Source organism: Wyeomyia smithii, chromosome 3 (assembly GCF_029784165.1).
Source record: "Wyeomyia smithii strain HCP4-BCI-WySm-NY-G18 chromosome 3, ASM2978416v1, whole genome shotgun sequence".
NCBI lineage: Eukaryota > Metazoa > Arthropoda > Insecta > Diptera > Culicidae > Wyeomyia > Wyeomyia smithii.
Window position 1 is genome coordinate 126933049 of NC_073696.1, and position 24025 is coordinate 126957073.

General features: G+C 39.6%; 1 protein-coding gene across 6 annotated transcripts in view; it reads right to left on the reverse strand.

Moving 5' to 3' along the window:
* Nucleotides 1–24025, reverse strand: part of LOC129731453 (uncharacterized) — a 365349-nt gene that overhangs the window by 180696 nt on the left and 160628 nt on the right. For all 6 annotated transcript variants that reach the window (XM_055691463.1, XM_055691461.1, XM_055691460.1 and 3 more), the window contains exon 3: nt 21145–21200. In XM_055691463.1, coding sequence (XP_055547438.1) covers nt 21145–21200 — 56 coding nt within the window. The remainder of the gene's footprint in view (nt 1–21144; nt 21201–24025) is intronic.

Genomic DNA, 24025 nt, shown 5'->3' on the forward strand with positions numbered 1-24025 from the left:
GTCCCCAGTATACAGAAGTGCGCCAAAAGGCAGCAGAGTGGTTGCTCGCCGGGCTCGTCGCTTCACCGCTTCCTTTAGGAAAAACTCATGTATGTATAAGCAAAAACATCATTATCAAGATCTCTGATCCCATACAAATAACAAACATCAAATCGAACAGCGAACTCCATCTATGAAAGGTGGAAGTTTGCAATGCAAGTGCTGTTAATTACATCGCCTGCGAAGACCTCTGTACGCATGTAGTGGGTGGTCCGCTTGCATTCGCATCGCCAACACACACACTAGCATGCATCAGTTCCACTTTTACTCAAAAGACTGCGCTGCCAAAACTGTCACTCAATCTCAGGCAGAGTTCCCAGTCTTCTGGATATGATATTTTTGGTATTAGGGATGTTAAGGATATCCACATCTGCATCTGTAAATGCGCAACATCCGCATGAATATTGACATCCGCCTTCTTTCTTTTGTTATCTAGTTTGAGCTCTAGGGCAAAACCTGTGTTCACCAGTGTAATTTATCAGTTGGATGATCAATTTCACTAAGTGCTACTTTTGTTAACTATTGACGTTATTGAACTATTACCGAGAGCAAATTTCCTAACAAATCTCAAAGAGAAATTCCATGTAGAACATACTTTGTTATAGATTTATTGTCTTAGATTGGTCGGGTTCTTATAGAAGCCAAAGCAAAAAACGTACCAGAACCTATTCCAACTCTTTCGTAACGGTCCTTATTGCGTAAGCCATCCACTTCATTCTCGAGTCCCTAATCTGGATTTCACCATCGCGAAACGGTATCTCATATTCTCGGGCGCCGAATAGAACAAACAAACACACACACATAGACACATCTGTGCGCACACTCCGTTTCCTAATAACAGCACACCGCTAATAAATGGAGATCACAATTCGATGGCTAGTAATCATGGTAGTTGCGGCCCGGCCCAACCGTTTCGTCATTTATTTCGATGGACCGGAGGTAAAAGTTCAACGGCACGCAACGAGACGCCCAGAAGTGTTCTTCCCTCTCTCGAGAATACTGCAGTGTACAACATAAATCTTAGTCTCGGCTACTCTAGTTATGGAATGATCTATTCGAGAAAAAAAAAACAAATGGCCTGTGGATTGTTTGCCTAATTGTCTTTCCTTAACTTGTTGGTGCATGCAGCAGAGATGGGACAAAACGAAACGATGCCGGGAAAGCTGAACTTCTCATAAGATATTTCTCCTGAGGCCACGTGTTTTAGTTTCGAAATTGTAAAGTACACAGAAATCCAATAAACGTATTAGTCGCGGTTGTTCTTCGTTGATGAACCTATGCAAATAAGCGGCCAGGGGAAGAATCAAACGAATAAACAAGCCCGTTTCGGTGAAAAATCGTTTCCACATGCATTGCGTGTGAGTAAGTTTCTATGTTGGCAAGCAGAGGCCAGCAAGCCCCGAGACGAAGCTGGTCTATTTGGTAATTGATTTTAAGAGGTTTGTTTTTCTTGACTTTCTCAGTCTGTTTGATTTTTTGATTCGTGCGCGCGCTCGGCAAACGTTCCAGCCCCGGGGCGGAAATTGATTGTAAGCACTCAGAAGGGCTATATTTTGGCGGGTCGGGAGAATTTGCGGCCGATCAACGCCTATAGTGCGTTAAAAGTGTAATTAGTTAGAAAGTTTCTTGTTGTTGTTGCTTGCCATTTTTGCTGTATAAGATGAAACGGCCCCGGAATCATTAGAAGCAATTTGTTCGAATTCGGCGGCTCAACCTACTTCGATCCGGTGGACAGTTTGTACAGGTAGTTCGGAATGTGAACGTGTCAATGAAATTAAGCTGCGAATTATACGAAATGCTTAGCCTCACTTGCTAACGAAAAGTTATAATTGCGCTTCAAGAATTTAGTGTGTGTTTAGAGCGGGTTGCTTTCTATGTTTATTTTCTATACTAATTTATGATTATATTTTATTAGAGATTTCATGACAATTATGTAAAAGTTAGTTCTTGGATATATCACAATATATTATTATTTTTATCATAAAATGTGTATCTTGGCTGTCAGCAATTCAATACAACTCCTGCCATATATAAGTTATTTTTACATACTTTGATTTTTACATCTTCAGCAACGCTGAGGAATTATGAAAAAACTGGCTTGTCGCCTACTAGAATACTCAATTCTGATAATGTGTTTTTGTTCATCAAATAGTCACCATAATCTTTATTTTGTCTAAACTCGAAAAACTAATTCAAAGCAAATTTGAGTGAAATTGAGTTGTTCACGTAACAAAATTAAATGGTAACAAAATCAAAATAAAATATGTACTGTGCGTCGAATCTTTTTTATATTTCTTCGAAACAATTCTTCTTATAAAATATCTCTCTGGGTTCCTACATCAAGTGAGAACATTCGCTAAATTTCCAATCAATTATATCTACACCAACCAGGTTTCACTGTATAACACCACAATTAATAGAACTCTCTTAAAAAGTATTTAGATCATTCCATTACGAATCCTTCTTTGCACGTTATTCCAAAGAATCTTTCCGGATATAGCTGATATCCATTAACACCTACAATTATTCAATTCAAACTGAATCATCATTCGCTACTCTATATGGGCGCCAACCGATAAAAGTTCTAATGGACTAATCAAATACCCCGCTATTCCTCTATCAGCATCCATTTCGGCCCTAACTTAACAGCAAAACGGTCAACGTCCTGATCGAACAGAGGCTAGTGGGAAGTCTATTAGTAGCGTCTCAATAAAATGTTGAATATTATTGTTATTCTTTTGCAACCGTTTCGTAACTTCTGGTCGGTTCCTCAAGCGAGATTGGGTTCTGATTTGAACGTACGTTCGACCGAGCTCAAAGTTCAACGCTCTCCAATCTGCATCAACTGGCCGAAGAATAAGTGGGCACACAATGTTTTTCGCCATATTTTCAGCCATTTGACGCCACATTAGGCGTCAATCCTATAGACGATGATCCAACTGTGGATGATACCACTATTCGACTATCGACTGGTCAATCAATTGTTGAAATTTGCGTGCCTTTTGAGCCGTGTCCTGGTGTCTCTATTACAATCAGATTCGTAGGTTTTCCTGGAGAAGAGCTCGTACGTGAGCCGCAAAGCAAGCTCCGTATTTGGAAAGTGTATCGACAGAATGTATTGATTTCACTTGGTATGTTTTTTTAGCAACGTGATTCGAGAATAATGAAGACATCAACATTACGATGATGTTGAGAGTATATTCATTTCACATTTGCCAAACTGAGATTCATTTACAGTTATATAATCAATATTTTGTTTAAAAATAATTTACCGGAGGTCAGTAAGTTGGAAAAGTTGAAAAATGATGCCTTCATTTGTTCGTGAAATAATATTCTTAAAAATGGTTTTCAATGTCGTTTTCATGATTAATTATCAATATACCCTTAACATGCTCAATATTCATTCCCCCGACAGAAAGTCTCTTTCAGAAGTACAAAATTAATTGTCAATACCAGTAGAAAGTCCACTCGTTTCTCGACCCGCCTGGGCAAGTCAAATACCCTCGCACCCATTTTCTCCTCTCCACCATCCCCAGCTGCTGTAAAACTGCGGTAAACCCGCGCATCTGCTCTGCTCGCAGAATATAAAAACCGTAATCTTCCGCACTGAAGTCGAAGCGTTCCCGTTATTTCCATTTCGCCACAGCGAACCGCGGCGTTGACGGCCGTTCGACGATCGCGCAAGCGACGAACCCGACCCATTAGGAGCAGAGCTCATTTTTTACTCTTTACTTGCGTCGCATCATCGGTATCGACATTCTTGCACTATTTCGAACAGGGCGCGGAAAGACTCGCGGGGACATCGACGAAAGGCGGCATTTAAATCGTAACAGTTTGGATTTAATTGGATTTAAAACCCACTGGAAGCAATTTGCACCCCTTCCGATGTCTACTTTGGTTTTCTATCCCTTGTGGTTCGGATCACGATTAGGCGGAGAAATTTTTCCTGTCATGGGAAGCGACAACGGTGTGCTAATGACAACCGGAGGGGAAAATAGCGTCATAATTTTAAAAGGATTACTGCTCAGCTATAACTAGTTAGTTTTCACTGAATCGTATTGGATCGCATTGGATCCCCGACAGAGAAGGTGGTCTTTCTCAGTCCATCTGGGTTGGGTAAAATTGAAAATTGGAAAATAAACGTTCTTTATAATGTAGACTCAAGGAAGTATTAAAGTTAAATTTAGTATTATAGGTTGTTAAATTCAGTTGTCATGAATGTAAAATATGTTCAAGATTTTCAGCAGTATTTTTAAAAATTTCGGCAAACGGGATGGTAGATTAAAATTGCTGATGTACGTCGAATATTTTCCCTGAGTTTGATCAGCTGTTGCGAATTTTGTCAAAACAATTCAAGTCTCTATGCTTTCATAATTTCATACATATAGTAACCCAGCGTGTGCTCATGTCTCACTTTCACTTTGAACGTTGGTGAGGCAAGATATTTGCGTGTGTGACTCAAGTTCGTGTGGAACAGTTAGCTGTTTTTACAAGAGATTGCCACTGTGCCGCAACTTAAGCTGATGTTATTCTCATCGAACCATTGACCGCGTAACCGGTGAATGGTGTTAGTCGATCGAAGTCAATCGAAAAGTAACTAATGATTGGAATTTGAAAAAAAAAAACGAGCCAAGTTGTTCTACTGAAAAGTCTTGTGCGCTCTCCATCGAGAATAGTTCTCTGCTAATAGGCATCTGCAGTAATATGAAAAGAAGTTTCCATACATAACCTCAATGCATGCTTCCAATTGCAAAAACTTTGACAGATTATGATTCAGCGCACACCAAATTGTGCATCATAAATCAACCTGTCGGATGTCTATTCTCCTATTCCACTCTATGGCAAGCATCTGAAGTCTTAGGGAAAGGCTTTTTCTTCTGATTCGGATTTCACTTTCACTCGGCCACGGTTGTCTGGATTCACCCACTCATACGTATGCTTATATAAATCTATTTATGATTTGCGGTGCGGAACCGCATTGCATATGTAACATCTTTCCCCGGATGCAACAGCAACGAGAAAAACTGTTTGGACTTGACCGGCAACCACGCAACTTTCTGACCAGGTGAAACAATCCGACGTTTTGTTTTTCAAAGTGAATAGTCAACAGAAATAGAAAAAAATAAGATTAGATTAGATAGATAGTTTATACGACACGGCACGATACATCTTATGTTTTATTGAGCAAGATACAGAGAAAGAATTAGGAAACTGGGAATAAAAATGGTTAAAACATGAGTTTAAGAGGAACCTTTTGAAATAATACATCGTCAGAGTACTCAGAAAAAGAAATAGAATAGTTCAAACCGAGAATAACGGATTTTAAACTGTTGAAAATTAAACCAGAATCTTACAAACCTATTCTGCATAGCAAAAAGCATAAGCATAATGCCTAGAAACTCTTATCCCTACCGTCACCATCCCGACAGGGATACAAGTCACCAGAGGAAGATCGGTGAGCCGGTGGGAGCTTGGTCGTATGCTGAGAGGGAAGGGGGAATGTTGGTGTCCTTGGAGAGCAGTTTGCCTGAGCGTCTATTCCCCAGGTTAGGGGCGGCTCAAACAGCGACTGATCCGGAGCGGACGGTTGATCCATGAAATGCGGTGTCTCGCCAGCTACACCCTAGACGGCAGCCTCGTCGCGAGACTGGGTCTCGCAGCTCTAGTAAGGCAGCATGCTGAGAAAGACATACTACGAACAATACAGAGAATGATACGAATCGAAACAATCGATATAGACCTAGGCAAACAAAAAAAAGACAACGATTGGAAACTTGGCATTTGGCATGTTAGGACTCTGCTCGAACCATCTTGGCCAGAGAGCTACGGAGGGCAAAAGTGGAGGTAGCAGCCATACAAGAGGTGCGTTGCCCTAAAACCGGAGAACGTGAACTCTGGGCGGTTAATCCGACCGCGGGCACTTCTTTAAAGTACCACATCTACTACAATGGCTGCGACAGAGCGGAACGGAGCGTCGATTTCGTGCTACTCGGAAACCACATGAAGCGTGTCATTAGGTGGGGACCTATTAATGCGTATTAAGGATCAAGAGCAGATTCTGCAATTGCAGCCTTATCAAAACGAACTGACAAACGATAAAACCGATGACGTAAAGGAAGAGTTACGAACGCACAAGTCGGCCGAGAGAAGTTCTATCGTCCCGTTATTGGTAGAGAGAGCCTTCACTCTACCACCAACGACAATGGCTTGAGGCTAGTGAACTTCGCTTGTGAACTAGTATCCATTTAGCACATCTGAGCATTCGGAAGCATACCTGGAGACACCCCAATGGAGAGGCCTGCTCCCAGATTGACCACATGCTGATCGACGGCCGGCACTTTTCAGACGTCATAGATGTGCGGTCCTTTCGAGGGCCAACCATCGACTCGGATCACTATCTCGTGGTAGGCAAGATTCACACCCGGTTGTCCAACGTATTTAAATCGAGATCGAGGAAGATACGTCTGGACATCCAGAGGTTATCAGCAGAAGGAGTTGCTGCAGATTACACTCGAAAAGTTGATAGACGGGTCGGTGAACCAGCTGGAGGGAACCTGAACGAGCAGTGGAAGCACATCCACGATGCGGTCAGCGAAACAGCGCGAGAAGTGATAGGCATGACAACGGAAACCACGCGTAGTGGGTGGTTCGATACTGAGTGTCTAGAGGTGACGGAAGAGGAGAACCGAGCCTACGCCAACACGTTAGTAGCAGCTAGTCGTGTGACGCGTCACATGCGGGAGAAGTACCGGGGGGCAAGAGCTGCCGAAAAGAGGCTTCACCGCCGTAAAAAAACGTGAGCACTAGGATCGCGTCCTCGCGGAGGCGGAGAATTGCTTCACCAGGTACGACACAAGAAGCTTCTATAGAACGATCAACGGAATAAGAAATGTGTAATGACAGGGAAGGGAACCTGATTACCGATAAATCGCAGGTGGCCAGGCGTTGGAAGCAACATTTTGAAGTGGTGTTGAACGGAGAAGAAAGTAGGAGAGACGTTGAGGGGAAGAGGGTAGAAATTGGGGAGGACGGACAAGCTGTGGACCCACCAACATTGAACGAGGTGAAGAATGCTTGCAAAGAGCTAAAGAACCACAAAGCCGTTGGGAAGGATGGCTTACCGGCCTAACTTTTCAAAAGTGTGCAGAGGAGCGGCACCATCATCACGAAGTCCCACATGCTTCTAGGCTTTGCGGACGGCATTGAAATAATTGGCGTCAACCGTTGAGAACCGTAAACTCAAAAGGAAAGATGCGAGAATTGGACTCGCACTGCCAAAACGAAGTACATGGTGGCTGGCAGAGAGCGTGGTAGTTCTGTGGGTGTTGGTGCTGCGGTGGAGATGAATGGGGATACTTTCGAAATGATAATCTCGTGACATGTGACAACGAGGTGAGCCGCGAGGTGAAGAGACGGATTGCGGCAGCGAATAGGGCTTATTACGGATTGCGTAGCCAGCTTAGGTCCCGTAGCCTACAGATTCGTACGAAATTTGCGCTTTATAGGACTCTGATTCTCCCGGAGGCGCTCTACGGACATGAATCGTGGAAGTGGCAGGAGGCCGATCCACCAGCGCTTGGGGTCTTCGAGCGTAGAATCCTGCGATCAATACTCGGTAAAAAAATGGAGTCAAGCATCTCTTATAACAACAGGTTACCCAGCAGCTCAGCTGGTCTCGAGGTACGATGCTGGCCTAACAAGCCAGTTGTCGTAGGTTCGAGTCTCGGCTCGGGAGAGACTGTTAGTGTTAGTAGGATCGTAGCACTGGCCCCGCAACTGTCCTGTACAGTACAGTTAGCTGCGAAGTCTGTGTATAATAAACAGAAGGTCGAGTTCCGAAATGGATGTAGCACCAAGGCTTTGCTTTTTAGCCAGCAGCTCAGTACTTCGCAATAACAGCTTGGTAGGGTGAAGAGGAATTTTTATAAATTGATTTTCATCTGATCTTCATTTTTCAATGATGTATACGATTTACTACAATGTCTCGAACTACTTCTTATAATTCCCATATTATTCTTTCGTGGAAATTCAAACCGTTGCACAACGAGTGTTTACTTTAGGTTTGTTAAATATTAATGACATGTATGTTAAAATTGTTTACGTATGACATGCACATTTCGCCAATATTAGGTTTAATGAAGCAACTGGTTCCTTTCACAATAACAATAACTTTCAGACTCCATGTTAACAAAATAAATAAATGCACAACCTTCAGAAGAATGAACTGTGGATGTCTATTGCCAAGATATGTGCAAGCTTTTAAATGTCGATGTTGAATAAGGTATGATATAATTAGACTGTGAGTCGACAAAAACACTCAATAAAACTAGTAAGAAGTGCCTAACGCAATGTCGAGTTACCAGTTGCTCTAAAGTTGCCCTAAAGCTCAAACTGAAAAAAAAAAAAATAAAGATTATGGCTTTTTGACCATTCCTGTGAATTCTTGTGCCCCAAGTGAATGTAGAATTGCTCGCCGGGTTCGTCGCTTCTATCTCGCTCACGGGGAAACTCATTTAAGTCTCTGAAAAAGTATTCTTTGGTAGTGACACCAACCTTTACAGAAATTGTTAAAGAGCTATAGGCTTTCATTTTTTTCCAGTCTGAGCTCTAGGGCAAATCCTGTGCTTACAAGTGTAATTGGGATTTCGAAATCAAGACAGTAAGCCTCGAGGGAACTTGGATTGTCATGGAATACATCTGCACTTACAGGACATCAATTATATATCATAGGCACGCAGTAAAGGCGAAAATTGAACTCTTTTAAGGTAATGTATTATGATCGGAACAATTTAGATTATATTTATGGTACATTAATTTTCATGTCACATTTTCATCTTTAATGTCGCATTAAATCATGAACAAATTGCGTTTGTCGAAACAATCTATCTGTTGCCAAAAACAATAATTTATAACTAATCCAACGAGACGTCAGTCAAATATATCATTTTATGTAATCATAGAATTTATATCATGACCGTAACAGGGTGAATCATGAACGGATCAAAATAATGTATCATAAATGGAACAGCCATTTTATTTTAGATTCATTTGAATTCAAGTATTTTCAAATAGGCAATTCGAGATAAACATTTCAAAGATAGGACTGCTTTCATCGTTTTTCCGGAGCGTCTTTTCATTTTGGTAATAGTTCAGCTTTAGTTACTCTCTTAAGCTTCTCTTTCTTCGTTCAGAAAGCTAGAGTGATCCCTCCGCTATCAACTTGTGCAAATAACGTGTCATAAAAAGTGTTAAATAAGCTGTGGTGATTGAATGAAAGTGATCGATCAAAAAACGATCAAAGCAGATAGGACCTTTCGAAATGTTTCTCTAGAATTTAATTGTCTAAAACTATTTTTAACATTCCAAAATGGGCACTCTCAAGGAAAAAAACTTTCTAACAAAAACTTTTCCATGAATTGTACTTACGTAAAATCAATTGTTTCATATCGATCATGATACAAAACATGCCTTTGCATTTCACCAATAATTCCAACTTTGAAGCAAATATGTGTGTATTTGTTTTAGAAACATTTCATTTGTTTTTAAAGCATTTTATTTGTTATAGAAGTATTTTGTGGAGAATATATACTACAACCCTTGAACATGTGAGAGCAATTGTAAGGGAAAATTGTGTTCGAAAATAAATCATTTTTTAGAACTTTTTTACTAATAGTAATACTTAAACAATGTTGATGAAACTTTCTGAACAGCAACTGCTGCTGAATGCTTGATTTTTTTTTAAATAGTGGAGAAATATCGCATATAAAAATTGCTTCGATCATTTTCGGAATGTTCCGATCATGATACATTACCCGAATAGTTGCCACTTCAGAAAATCATAAAAATAAAAGCACACATTTATTTTGGAATAATTATAGCTGTTATCATGTGTTCCAAATATGTATCAGTCTGCCCGGATGACTCCGTGGAAATAACTGAACTAATTTCTTTTTGGTTGGCGAATGATCACCAAGAATAGTTTCATCAGCTCAAATATAATTGAGCTATAAGTAAGAATTGTGTGGTGAAAAATTAGTTCCCTTTAAACTGATACAGCTAAAACAACTCGACTTCAAATATATCACACCTTTGTTGTTACTTGATATTTATCTTTTACATGATTAGTCTCTCCATCTAGCGAATGGGAATTTCTCTTTGTCTGTTCGATCCCACAGAAAAAAATTTCAATTCAGGCTTCGTTCTTGTTCTGTTCTTCACCGCAGATTTTCTACAGTATGTTTTCTACGAATCATGAGTTGACGGTTGACATCAGCTTGTAGCACGATCAAACATTCTCGGTAGGAGTTCTGAACAATTCATATTCGGCGCAGTAAGGGAATGAGGAACGGCGAGCTTTGTAATCTCGTAACAACTGTTCATGAGCTGCATTCCGTAAACTGCTGAAGCTGCCCGACATCTGGAAGCAGAAGGAGTATATGAGCAGAGCAAGAATCGAGGAAGAGCAATGATCGTCGTCGTGACTACGTGATCGAAAAATATCGAGCCGGGCGGACCAGGAACCGCAAGCCGAGCGAAAACCAAACCAGCACTCATGCTGTTTTCCCGTCAAAGTACCTGACTTGGATGGAAATGAAATGGAAAACAATAAAAGTAAAAATTGTTTTTAAATTGTTATTATCCACGCAGAGAATGGTGAAAAAAATATTATGAACGGAACAGCCTTTGGCATCCGATTTAACTCCCGCCATCGGGCATGTTGCGCCGTCTACCACAATCTGGCCACCCCTGTTGCTAGCAGCGTCTATGTTGAGTATTTGGACGAGAGTGTTTGATTTGGTATAGATGCCACCCACCGTAAACATTAAAGCGAGTGACAAAATGAATAAGAATTTATGCCACTTCGGAAGAAACGTGAGCACTAAGAATCGATATCTTCCTGTTGCAGGTTTCATAAAATTCTGCTATTGAATTGTATCGATGATGAATGTGCATAACCCAAGTGAGTGAAGAGGGAGAGAAAATCCAATTCCGCATGCAGATGCCGGTTATTATCTCCGCACACCATTGGATAATACCGAGACAACTGGTTTTTACGGGTTTCAGACAGGCATGATCATCGCCTGTGGAAATTCGTATTGCAGCCTCAGACTTTCGTGGGGCTCTCGTCCAAAACTGTAAGCTGCGTGTATTGCAAATCAACATACATACCAACAGCATCGTCAGTTGGCACATCCAAATAAGTATACCCCATGATGCGAGCGTACCTGATGCGATGATCAATGTTCTCTTTGTACTAGTCTGAATTAATTCATTACATGTTATCATGTTTTCCAGGGTATTTTGCTGTTCGATTGCGATACTTTTGATTCTACTTAATCAACTAAAATCCTTCTTGACAGCGGACAAGGGATTGCCTTGATTCAGATTAGCTTTATTTCCAGGAACTGACCAATTTGCTGCTGCATCCAGATACGGAATCAGCACACGCATATGTCCTCGCACGCACACGGTTTGTGTCACACGCTCCAGGAACATCTGGAGGTGTGTTATTATTACATATTCTCTGTCTCCCTGGGCGCAGATTCCTACTGCACACAGGCTGGGGTAGTTCTGGTTCCTAATTGACATTTCAAGTTGATTGGTTTAATTATATTTTGTTCCTCGCAGCTGGCAGCGAATCGGCATTTCCGATTGAAAATCGAGAGTAGTTGATTATTATTTCGTCGCCATTCTTGTAATTATCTACCCGAGGCTGTTTTCCTTGCGATGTACCTACATAATGAGATATTGCATCTCAGGAAATCCGTCTGCTTTCTGTGCATTTTACCGGTCGGAAGTTTTTTTCACTATCATCAGGCTGTGAAACAAAGCGGTACTAAGCTTTACCCAATTTTGATGAATCCTTTTTGATGAAAGTATTCATTCAAAATTTGCGAATTGGAATATATTATAAGTGAGCGTTTTCGAGAGTCAAATTCAAACAGTTTCACAACTCAAGTTGAATTCCTAAACAATGATAAAAAATGGGCTCGTCGCGTCGAAAAAAAGTTACTTTCTCCAATAAACATCCCGACAATAACTTTCATACACAAATGAATGGCTTCAGGCGATAAAAATTGTTCATGTTGCAACGACATCACATCCATCAGTTATTTGCATATTTTTCATCTCAGTTTTTTTTTGGTGTTCGAAGGCAAATGTCTGTTTTGCTGAATCTCGCACGTAAGTTGCTGCGTTGTTGTTGGTGTGTAAGCACCACTTTGAACGCTGTCATTTGAACTTTTTCACAAACCGTGCGTTGGTTACTTTTTAACATCGATTGCATCAGACGACGATTTTCATGAACATGGTGCGACATTTCGAGTGTTATTTATACCCATGCTGAGCTGCGAAAAGCTCGATCCGCTAGTGACATTTGTGCCATATTGATTGGATTGGTGGAACTCGTGAGCATTTATGCTTGCATATGTCAGAAAAAAAGTACCAGCGGTGTTGTTTTTGATGCTAATTGAGAAAGTCATAAGGTGCCGACAGGCTGGCATTACTTACGGTCATTAAGTTTGCCTCGTGATTGGAAGATCGCAAAGGTTAACAGGATGTGCAATTTCACAACTCTTCAACAGTGTCATATTTTTTATATAGGAGGAGATGTTTTGTGATGAATTAATTATTACCTAATATTTATTCAGAATTTTTATTGTGTGTTCTGCCACATACGGTCACATATTAACACTATTACATATATTCCTATTTTTATTTCATTAAAAGATTTTAATTGCTTTCGCAGTTAAGTGAATATAATTGTAGGAAAATTGTAAACCTACTTGTCAAGGAAAAAAACTTATTTAAAATTAAACCTTAGCCTAATGTTACACCTATCTTACTGACTATAAAGTGAGCTAATCGTTGTAATTGAGGATTGCAACGATTTTTGTCGGAACTTATTGATAATTTGGTTTGACATATTTTCTAATGTTTCCACATTAGTAAGCCTGTGTAGTTCATTCGTACTAAACCAGCGAGGACGCTTCAATATCATTTTCAGAAGTTTATTTTGAATCCTTTGACGCATCTTTTTTCTGGTTGTACAACAACTTGTCCAGATGGGGACTGCAAATAACATTGCTAGTCTAAATATTTGTTTGTAAAGTATCAGTTTATTCTTGAGACAAAGTCTAGAATTTCTGTTGATAAGAGGATACAAACATTTTATATATTTATTGCACTTTGTTTGGATATTATCAATGTGCTCCTTGAAGGTAAGATTTTTATCATAAATTAGCCCTAAATATTTAACTTGGTCAGCCCACTTTAAGATTGCACTGTTCATCCTAACATCATGATTATTGGTGGGTTTGAGAAAAGAAACTCTTGGTTTATGAGGAAAAATAATTAATTGTGTTTTTGATGCATTAGGAGAGATCTTCCATTTCTGCAAATATAAAGAAAATATATCTAGACTTTTTTGCAGTCGAAATGCTTCTATCGTTGCAAAACAGAAATTTTTCACATCCTGGTGGTAAATCAGGAAGATCAGAAGTAAAAATATTATGTGAGACTGGGCCCAAGATACTTCCTTGAGGTACACCAGCTCTAGCAGGCAATCTATCAGATTTACTGTTCAAATAGTTAACCTGAAGAGTGCGGTCTATCAAGTAACTTTGTATCATTTTTGTGATGTAAAGAGGAAAACGGAAATCAGACATTTTAGTTATCAAACCTTGATGCCAAACACTGTCGAATGCTTCTTCTATGTCTAGAAGAGCAGCTCCAGTGGAATAACCTTCAGATTTGTTAGAACGAATCATATAAGTTACTCTAAGTAACTGATGAGTAGTCGAATGTCCAAGGCGAAATCCAAATTGCTCATTTGCAAAAATTGAATTTCCATGTTTTAAAAAGTTTGCTTATAGAAGAGAGTTAACTAATTGGACGATAACTTGATGCTTCAGCTGGATTTTTTCAGGTTTTAAAATTGGAGTGACTTTGGCATTTTTCCATCTTGAGGAAAAATATGCTAATTATAAGCATCTGTTAAAAATTCTCACCAATAAATTTAAAGAGCTTTCGGGAAGTCTTTTGAAGAGGATATAAAAAATCCCATCATCCCCTGGTGCTTTCATGTTTTTGAAGTTCTTGATAATAGTTCGTATTTCATTCAAGTTTGTTTCCAGTACCTCTTCAGAAAGAAATTCTTGAGTGATCTGATCATACTTTTGTAATATTTCGTTTTCAATAGGACTCATTACGTTCAAATTGAAATTATGAACACTCTCGAACTACTGAGCAAGTTTTTGAGCTTTTTGTTCATATTTCAGCAGTGTCATTAATATTGTATTTTGGTTCATTATCATTTCGTATATAAGAATTATCAACAGAGAATAGAAAACATTCAAGAATGCTAGGTGCACAAGTCCGAAAAGCGAATCAGGTTGCTATTTTGTATCGCCTCTTCCTGCTTTGAGAAAATAAATGTAAGAATAAATAAATCAGCATGGAAGTTTCTGTAAAAGAATCAGCTGCGAATACCGCAGTTCAAAAGAAAAGGGGGTCAGAAAATTTCGCCCTTTTTACCAAACGAAATTTTGATTTCACAGCAGTATTCACACCAAGAGAACTTTGTTGTCACTTTTCGGTTTATGATTTCTTTTCAGCTGCATACCGTTCATAAATAGAAATTCCTGATTCAGTGCCTGAATTTTACACGGGATTGAGTAAGGAGAAGAAATTTCCTTTCAAACTGCATACCGCGCTTAAGAATAACAGGTTTTCAAATAATATGTGTAATGTGTAAAAACAGCTTGTGGTAATTTACGTTATGCAAAAACTGGTCCTAGTTTAAACTATCGGCTCCCAATTGTAATTTATTTAGAAAACCACGATTTTGGTTTTTGATGTTGCTTCGAGCTACAAATAATTGTAGTTAGAGCTAACAGCTTCACCATATTACCGCTTGAAGTAAACTCTTACTGAGAGGAAACAAGTAACTGTGAAACAGATGCACCATAATCAAGCCATAAAAACAAACGTTGTTATTCCACATAAACATGCCCCGAAAAAGCAACCTAGTTCAAGGCAACTAATTGCTGTACTTTTTCGAAATTGCAACCAAGGTAAATTTTTCTAAACCACATCTGAATTTTGTTTTGTTTTACTTCTAAAATTTGGTATGTTAGGTATCATGTATGTGAACGTTAACTTCATTCTAAAATTAATTTACTCTTTTAATAACGAACTAACTGAGTACTCGATCTTGCTCTAAATTCAATATTAACTCTTGTTGTTACGGTGACTAAGGTCTAATTGGTTGAGCTCGAAAATTGATAAATTTCAGAAATTCTTATCTTGTTCGGTCGAAATGTTTGTTCAATTTCAACTAATAATAAAATATAATATTTATTTTAATAATAGTTCAACTCCAGCAAATTTTCCGGATTGTCCGCTATCAAATTTTAATGAAAATATCAAGTCCCGGTGGCTAAAAGAAAAAGATCGATAAATGCGGCTTGAATCATTGGAAATGCAACATTAGCTACTTTGAAAATTCTCATAATATATCATATCCAAACAGCCGATAATAATCGATGGAATCAATGGTGATCAATTTTCTAAGCGGAATACCGAAAAATATCGATTCCATTTAAATGAAAAACGTTTCCTTAAACAAGCATTTAATACAAATGTGTGTAAAACTTGTTTGCACCACTTCTATTAATTCCTTGGGCATTATTTTGGAACCTCTACATGTCACCCTTTTCCCGAAAATACCGACATTTGAGTGTTATTGGGATTCCACAAACAAGGACTTGGACGGCAACCTTATCACGAACAAGTGTGAGATGATTGAAAAATGGAAGCAGTACTACGACGAGCACCTCAACGGCGAATTGTACGCGCAGATGACGACAGAATCCCACCCTCTGACCTGCAGAAGGTTAGAGAGGAGCTGACCAACCTTCCAGCTACCTGTTGAAACACGGTGGCGAAGCACTGGTTAAAGCTAGTGTAGGTTATTGCCAAGATTTGGGAGGAAACGGTAGTACCGGAGGAGTGGATGGAGGATACCGTGTGCCTCATTTATGAAAAGGCCTACAAGATTGATTCATGCAACTGCCGTGTAATCACGTGCTGAGCGCGCCAACGGGGTACTCTCTAACATTACATACCGTAGATTATCACTGTTTGCGAGGGAGTTCGTGGAGCAATACCAGGTGGAATTTATGAGTGCCCGTACCACCACGGACCAAATATTTCAGGTACCGCAGGTTCCACAGGAATGCCCTGAATATAACGTGCTCACACACCATCTGTTTAACAACTTTAAATCAGCGTACAACACACTCTCGAGTCTCTTCGAATCTCGAAAAGGGTTGAGGCGGGTATCGACACGAGTGGCACGATATTCAGGAGTTTCGTTCCTTAGCTTCGCCGGTGACATAGACATCGTAGCATGAGCCCTTAAGAAGATGACGGAGACGTACACCAGACTGAAGGGTAAAGTCGGACGAATTGGACTGGCCATAAACGCTTCTAACTAAGTACATGAGAGGAAGAGGTTTTAGAAAAGACAGTATCAACCTCCCACCACGAATTCCGATTAGCAGTGATGAAATATAGGTGGTAAACGAGCTCGCGTACCTAAGTCCACTGCTGACAACGACACCAACAGAGAAATTCGTCGACGCCTTGCGGCAGGAAGCCGTGCCTACTTTGGACTCCGGAGGAAAATTCGCCGCCGCACGAAGTTGACCATCTACAAAGCACTGATCAGACCAGAAGTCCTCTACGGTCACGAAACTTGGGCCATGCTCATGTAGGATCAATGCGCCCTTAGGGTTTTCAAACGGAAGGTGCTGCGTTTCATCTGTGGTGGAGAACAGGAAGAAGACGGATCATGGCGGATTAACCACGTCAGCGTCAGCTGCTGGGAGAATCACTCATCGTTCAAATGGCGAAAATCGGAAGACTACGGTGGGTTGAGTATGTCGTAAGGATATGTCGGTTGACAGCCCAATGGAAATGGTTGTCGATAACGACTCGACTTGAACGAGATGATAAGGCGTCGCTGCGCGCCTCGCAAGGTGGCTCATTCAAGTGGTGGACAGCCTGCGGATCCTCCGCAAACGACATGGCTGGCGAGCTGCAGCCATGGACCGAATTGATTGGAGACAACCTCTTTGAACAGCAAGGGTTCAAAGGATACTACCGATTTCAGATTGGGGACGTTTCTTTTAGTGCCGATGGCTGGCTGGGAAAACCCAGTCGGGTCGCATTAAACAGACTTTGTTTAGAGAAGTCGATCGGCCGCTTGGATTAGTTCCAAAGGCGTCGCACAGCAGTCCAGTAAGGTAAAAAGTGGAACTTAATTCCATATCCCCTTTCACCTTCATCCTAGGTTAATAGTGTCTTTGGAACAATTGTTTGTATGAATGACCCGCGTAATAGTGTTCTTGAAGTTATTGAAAAAAAAGCTGTAATAGGATATAACTTTGTAAGGAAAAGTCCTGTAGATGAATGATCTTTGGCAAAAATATGTATTTTGAGTGCCCCCCCCCCCCTTCCGAACAACAAATTCGTGTAACATGCAACTAACAAAAGTTATGCACAAAAAACTAAATTTTAAGTAAGTTCCATATAAAATACTTCATAACTTTGTACCGAATGAAGATATGATTTTCATTTGTTCAACAAAGTTTCATGTTTTTAAATCTTCTACAACTTTTTTGAGTAAACCATTCCTCTATCTCTTAACACAAAAAAGTTAGTTTTTTTTTATTTTTAGTGTAGGAATTTTTTCATAATTTTCGATGATTGCAATTATGCGGGTCATTCATACAAACAATTGTTCCGAAGACACTATTTAGATAGGATGAATGGAATCATGTTCCACTTTTTGCTGTACTAGACCACTGTGCGTCGGTCTCGAAAGTTTGAATATTTATTATCAGCAATTGGGTACATGGGTTTTTGTACGCTTTTCGATTTTGGATTTTGGATGTGCCAGAAAGGGTACTGGAGTAATAAATTCCCGAAATTGTCTAGCCTTACTTTATTGAACTTATGGATATGCGTCAGGCGCCCTAGCTTGTTATTTGATGCCAACGCGCTGCATGCTATCAGCCCTCGCGGCTCGCAAGTAGATGTGGAGACAGAGAGCGGATAGAACAATGTAACTCGGTGACGAGTGTTTTCCAGAAGTGTTCGAAATTGCATAATTATGCGCTTTTGTGCTCGGTTGTTGTTTTGGTGATGGTAGGGTAAAAGAGTTAACTTCTATTACAACGAATTTGTGTTTTCATGGCAACTCGCTTTTCAAGAGTTGCTACACCATTCCCCTTTGATATAATGTAATAGAATTATTCTAAGAGAAATGTCCCTCTCCAGTTATCCTTCGCAAAGTTTTTGATATTGTTGTTCGATTTTTGTTTGTATTTATGTTATAATGGTTGACTTGATTTGAAATCGATCTAACCGGTTCCGTAGATTGGAACATTCATCTACCTCTTCGTGTTGAGTTATTTGTTGATTTTTACTTTTTTTAAACCCCTCGGCCTGTGGCCAGTCTTACCAGTCAGGTAAGGTAAAGTAAGGAAATCGGGTTTTTTGCCTATGTCCACATCCTTTGTATAAAGAACTTGTATGCCAAGTTTCGTGAAAGTTGGATCAGGCAATCAAGAGTTATGCCAAAATTGGTTATATTACGTGCAACAAAATCTTGACTTTCAAATAAATAGAATTATTTATTTATTTATTTGTTTGTTAATACATTCAGTGTAATAATCGCTTCTTTTTGAAATTCTACACTTAGAAAAAAACACATACATACTTAACATTCTTTGCAATCACATTTAACTTTTCATCCCAAACTATGGATTTGATCCGGACATGAGGTTGAGATGCATTGATCAACAATTTGAAGAGAGGGGGGCTATCATCCTTACATTTCACTCCAATTTTTAAGTAACTTCCAATGTAGAGAAACAATCTTAGCCCGGCTAAACTTTCGGACACCAATTTTCAGTTTAAGGTATCATCCCGGTTTTGCAATTTAGGAGATTACAGAGTATTTGAATAATTTCTTCAGCTTTTCACAGCTTTTTAGAAACCATTGGTCACCATCTTGGATTCCTTGGTCGTACGGCGTCGTTTTCAGTTTCTGGACATAGTCCGTGTTGTAGAATTATCAATTTTGTGGAGTGCTCAAACATTTTACTTCGAGCTTTCTAGAAAATGAAAGTCACCATCTTGGATTTGAAAATGGCACCGGACATCGAGATTTGTTCCCCGACTGTCATCCCGATTGGCGATACCTATAAGTTCATTCTGTAAGCAAATAACTGAACGCGATAAATATTATCGAGATAGAATCATTCAGTCTCCTTTTCATAATTAGAATCAGAAGTGAAAAACAATCAGTAGCGTTTCTATGGAAACGTGCACGTGAGAATAATTGGAAGTTACGTGTTTGATCAAAGAATACATTTGCATCAAATATTGCGAGCGAGCAAAAATTTCCATGTTTATGGATTTCTTTGATTTTCGCATATTTCTAGAAACCTGCCATCTTGAATGTCATATTATAGGACATGACAAGGGCCCAAAAATCATCCAATTCAGTGAATACATTTCCATAATGAGATATAATTCTGACTGTAGTTTGTGTTAATACTGGTTTAAATTAACATGCATTAAGAAATATGTTAAATTCCTTTGTGACTACGATATGCCAGGTTAACAGAACCAATGCCATGTTTCAAAACAGAATCGGTTACTGTGTCCATTTTATGAAATTCACACGGAGCTATGAAAGTCACTATATTCATTTACCGTAACTGCTACCGTCATTTAGCCTGATTCAAGCTTCTTGTTTCGCCATCCACCGAATGTTGAAGCTGTCATTGTTTGTCACGAAATCGTCCATAAAGCTACACTCATTGTCAATTCCTCTACCCTCTCGTACTATTTATTGATCACTCCACGTTGGAATGAGTACGCAAACGTCTTCAAGTGAATGAAACGGACCGGTTTGAAGTAGCTTTTCCCGCCCGGTTGAATAGTATGACCACTTTCTTCGGATACTCGAAACAGAAATAAATCCGTGCTCCCACACGAAACCGCTTAGTCTACTAAGTAGGGGGGAAATCTTGCAGAAAAATAAGGTTTCTAGGTTTCGCCATCACCCCCAACAGCGGTGCTCGAAACGGGTGTTGAACTGTGCGGTGAAAACTCGTTTCTAAAAGGGGTCGTCACAAGCAGCTCGGACGAGTTCTGAAAGGCTCATCCGACATGCAGTATGACATTTGACTCCCTATAGCTTTGCATTTAAATCCAGATTTATTCCCCTGGGGCACTGCATCGGTGTCTAGGTGGGATTTTTAAACAGAAACGTAGCGCAAGCAGCGCGCACGGGAGATGTTTCCCCTTCACTTGTTGAACGCAGCGTTGTTCGATACCGTCCGTTTTAGGATCGGGTCGGTCGAAGGGCAAAGCATACACCTGGAGTCGAAACTCTCACTGAGTAAGTGCAGTAGCCAACTTGTTCTAGCCTAGAAAACAGCGAGCTGATCGATTAAATGCTTCTCTCACAATGTTTCGTAAAAGCTAAATACGACGATACAAAGCGCTTGTTTTAGCGGATTTTGGGCACCCACATGGAGATACTCCTTCGTTGTCCACTGTTTATGCGGCATTGGAAACAGGCGACCGTCAGGTTACGTTGAATCTTAAGCACTGAAAGGGAACCATGGGATTGCTAATAATAGTGTGTTTATTTACTCAAGCTGATGTATTAGGCTTCTGGACAATCGTGGAGCATTTGAACTGACCTACGATGCCTAAAATGGTGAATGAGGTTGGATAATCGAGGCTGATTGGATACCTTTTTAGGATTTCTCATCACGGGTGCCGAAACCACGCTGCGCTACCGCTCCGGTAAGTAGCAATTAAAAGTGCAACTGGTTTTGTATATTGGACAATTGCTTTGCAAGGAGCTCTGGAGCTTGGTATTTGAGGGCAATATTACGGTAACGTGTAAATAGGATTATCAGTTATTAATAGCTAATTTCAAACTTTTATCGCTCGTCATAAGCATATATGTTTAAGCTATTAAAATAAGACAATATAAGCAATAAAATGAGTACTTACCGTCCGAAAAAGCAACACGATCCACACCACTAGTGGCAAAAATATTTTCATTTTTGCTGCAAAAAAATAAGAAAAAAATAAATTAGTTTGGAGTTAGGTAAAAATATTTATTCGATCCTGAAGGTAAATATATGATCGCTAAACAGGAACATGCGATTTTGCAAGCAACACTAAAAACCACGAGACAAAACAACTCGTAGTCGCGTTGTTGTCTAGTGGTTCCCAGACGAGGAGGCCATAATAGAAGAGTTGGCGCGAAAATGTTGTACTGGTTTTTCATGCGCTTTCTTCGTGTCGATGTTTACACACGCTGCTTGTTCACGCGGTTTACTGTTATACGGTGCACAAATGCGCTCGGTCTGACCTCGATCATACTCTCCAGAGCGGCTCGCTCCGAAGGGGCGCATAAAAAAAACGTTGCGACGTGACTTTTCTTCACTAGCTTCACAGCCCAAACTGGGACGAGGTTTTGAGAAAGTTCCATACTCACTATCGTGGCTCTCCAAGACAGCACAAAGGATGAACGTTATTGCTTCGAATGATGCAATCGATTTTATGCTTTGATTCATAATAGCGAAAATAAAAACAATCTTGGACAGAACTGCCCTTTGGTGAGGTGTTAGTATGAGTTTAAATATGACTCTTTTGTGTGTTACCACAAATGGAACATCCTTGTAAAGAACTGCAATCATTACTACGCCTGCTGTTGTGATCAACAAAAGATAACAGCATGTTACCCCATGCTCTTGTTTAACATAACCAGCAATCGTCAAATGAGTATTGTACAAATGTGTGTGATTTATTACTTTCCTTTGTTTATTCAAAACACCGTTATGGGCGGATGCCAGAATACCCAAGAAAAAAAATGAACCTTGTTGACCTTGAAAACAAACTATTAGTGTAGGGGTAATAGGGGCATAATGAGCACCCTAACTTGGTTGCTGATTTAAGCATGGAAAACGACAAAAATTTTAAGCTGTCTTCAGTGCAAAACTTGAAATAACTATCTGAAATTAAAGGTACACTATTCGCAAATTGAAAAGTTTATCGTATAATGGTGAAAAACACAAATTAGATTCATGCATCAAAAACTAGCAATCAGTCGATGTGTGGGGCACAATGAGCACCCCACTGGGGCATAATGAGCACCTACGGGGTATAATGAGCACTCTTATAGAACATATCTGGAAACTGTGTAGAAGTAGTTGGCCCATTAGTCAACGTATGTCGCGAGATGCCGTGATCCTTGGCGGCTTGTTTCGGAATGTCCCGTCGCGCCTTATGGTGGCCAATTCTGCCTGCAGTCCTTTTTTCTGACCGATTCGGTCTCAAAGATTTTCTAACATATGTTCGCACCATCACTGTAAACAAACACTGACTATGGAAACAGACAAACTCACAAGTCTACTGAGATGAATTTCAGGTTAGTTTATATGACAAGGTGTGCTCATTTCACCCCACCTAAAGGTGACCATTTCGCCCATATCGGATTAGTTAAAGTTAACATGAGATTTCAATACTAACTATAACTTAAAGTCAAAACTTCAATGATGGTGAAATTTGGGGTACGACCCATACGTCATATTGATGTGTCTACATACTTGATTGAGCCATTTAAACGAACGTAGAAGCTTATTTTGGAGTGCGCAATAATAATAATTTTTCCAACATCCGGAAAACAAATTGATTTTTTCAATATATTTCCATATTTTAAACAGACAAACCACTTTTGTTCTACATAGAGAGTTCCACATACCATATTGTATAAAAAAATGCGTAGTTTCGCATGAAAGAGGGGTGCCGATTTGCGTGTGCTCATTATGCCCCTAATCCCCCTACGTGAAGTTATTCGACTTATATTTATATTATATTTCGAATATTTGCTACTACCACCAAGATCTGTGCTGACATGTCTTTTATTTTGATTGGATATCATGAAACACCATTGAGGTAACCTCACCCAAAGGATTAGATGTTTTTATTGTCGAATTGTCCAATCTCTAGGTTGTGGTACGAAGCACAAGAATTCTTAATAAATAATCAATTCTGCGAAAACTATAAAAACGCATTGCTTAGCCGATCAACGACCAAAGATTTACCAAAGATTGGTTGTAAATTTAATACCCAACTCGTTGCATATTCTGCTTCTGTTGATGGTTGTGCTAGTGCACTAGCTATCGTTAGCTTAAATCAGGTAGATTTTGCATAATGTAGTCTTCTGTGCAGAAAAGAGGTGCCGAGTTGCCGGACACGTCCACCACAGTCGTTATACCTGGGTATGACCAAGTACACAAACGTTGCGTAACAAAAGCAGGGAGTATAGCACCAGCTTCTTTAAATCCGTTGTTTTACTTCGTTTAATCCAAATGAATGGTAGCGAACTGTGAAGGATCTATCCAATTGGCACCCTTCGTTAATCGGATACAGAAAGAAGCGTTTGCGTTGAGATGCAATTTCCTTTTCAAATGCTAGTGCTGCTAATGGGTGAATTATATTTTGCACAATTTATGCTTCTGCTGTGATCAATGACCGATGTTTAGTCAACAAATATGTTTGCATTCTATTTTGCAGATTGAATTTGAAGCGATACCCAATAACAATATGTTTTAATTATTATTTAAATTTCATTTACATGGCATATATTTGACTTTCCTTAGCGATACATCAAGTCTTATTTTATTTGTTTTTATTAGAACAGATCATGTGAATTTCACATGATATTTCGTTTTTTGTGTTTTGATCGACAAAAACACCAAAAAAAAAACTGTTTACCAGTTATAATATCGTCCTACATGTTTGTACCGGTGTATTTGCTTAGACGAGTACTAAAGAGGCCATCCACATACCACGTGGACAGATTTTAAACGATTTGATCCACACT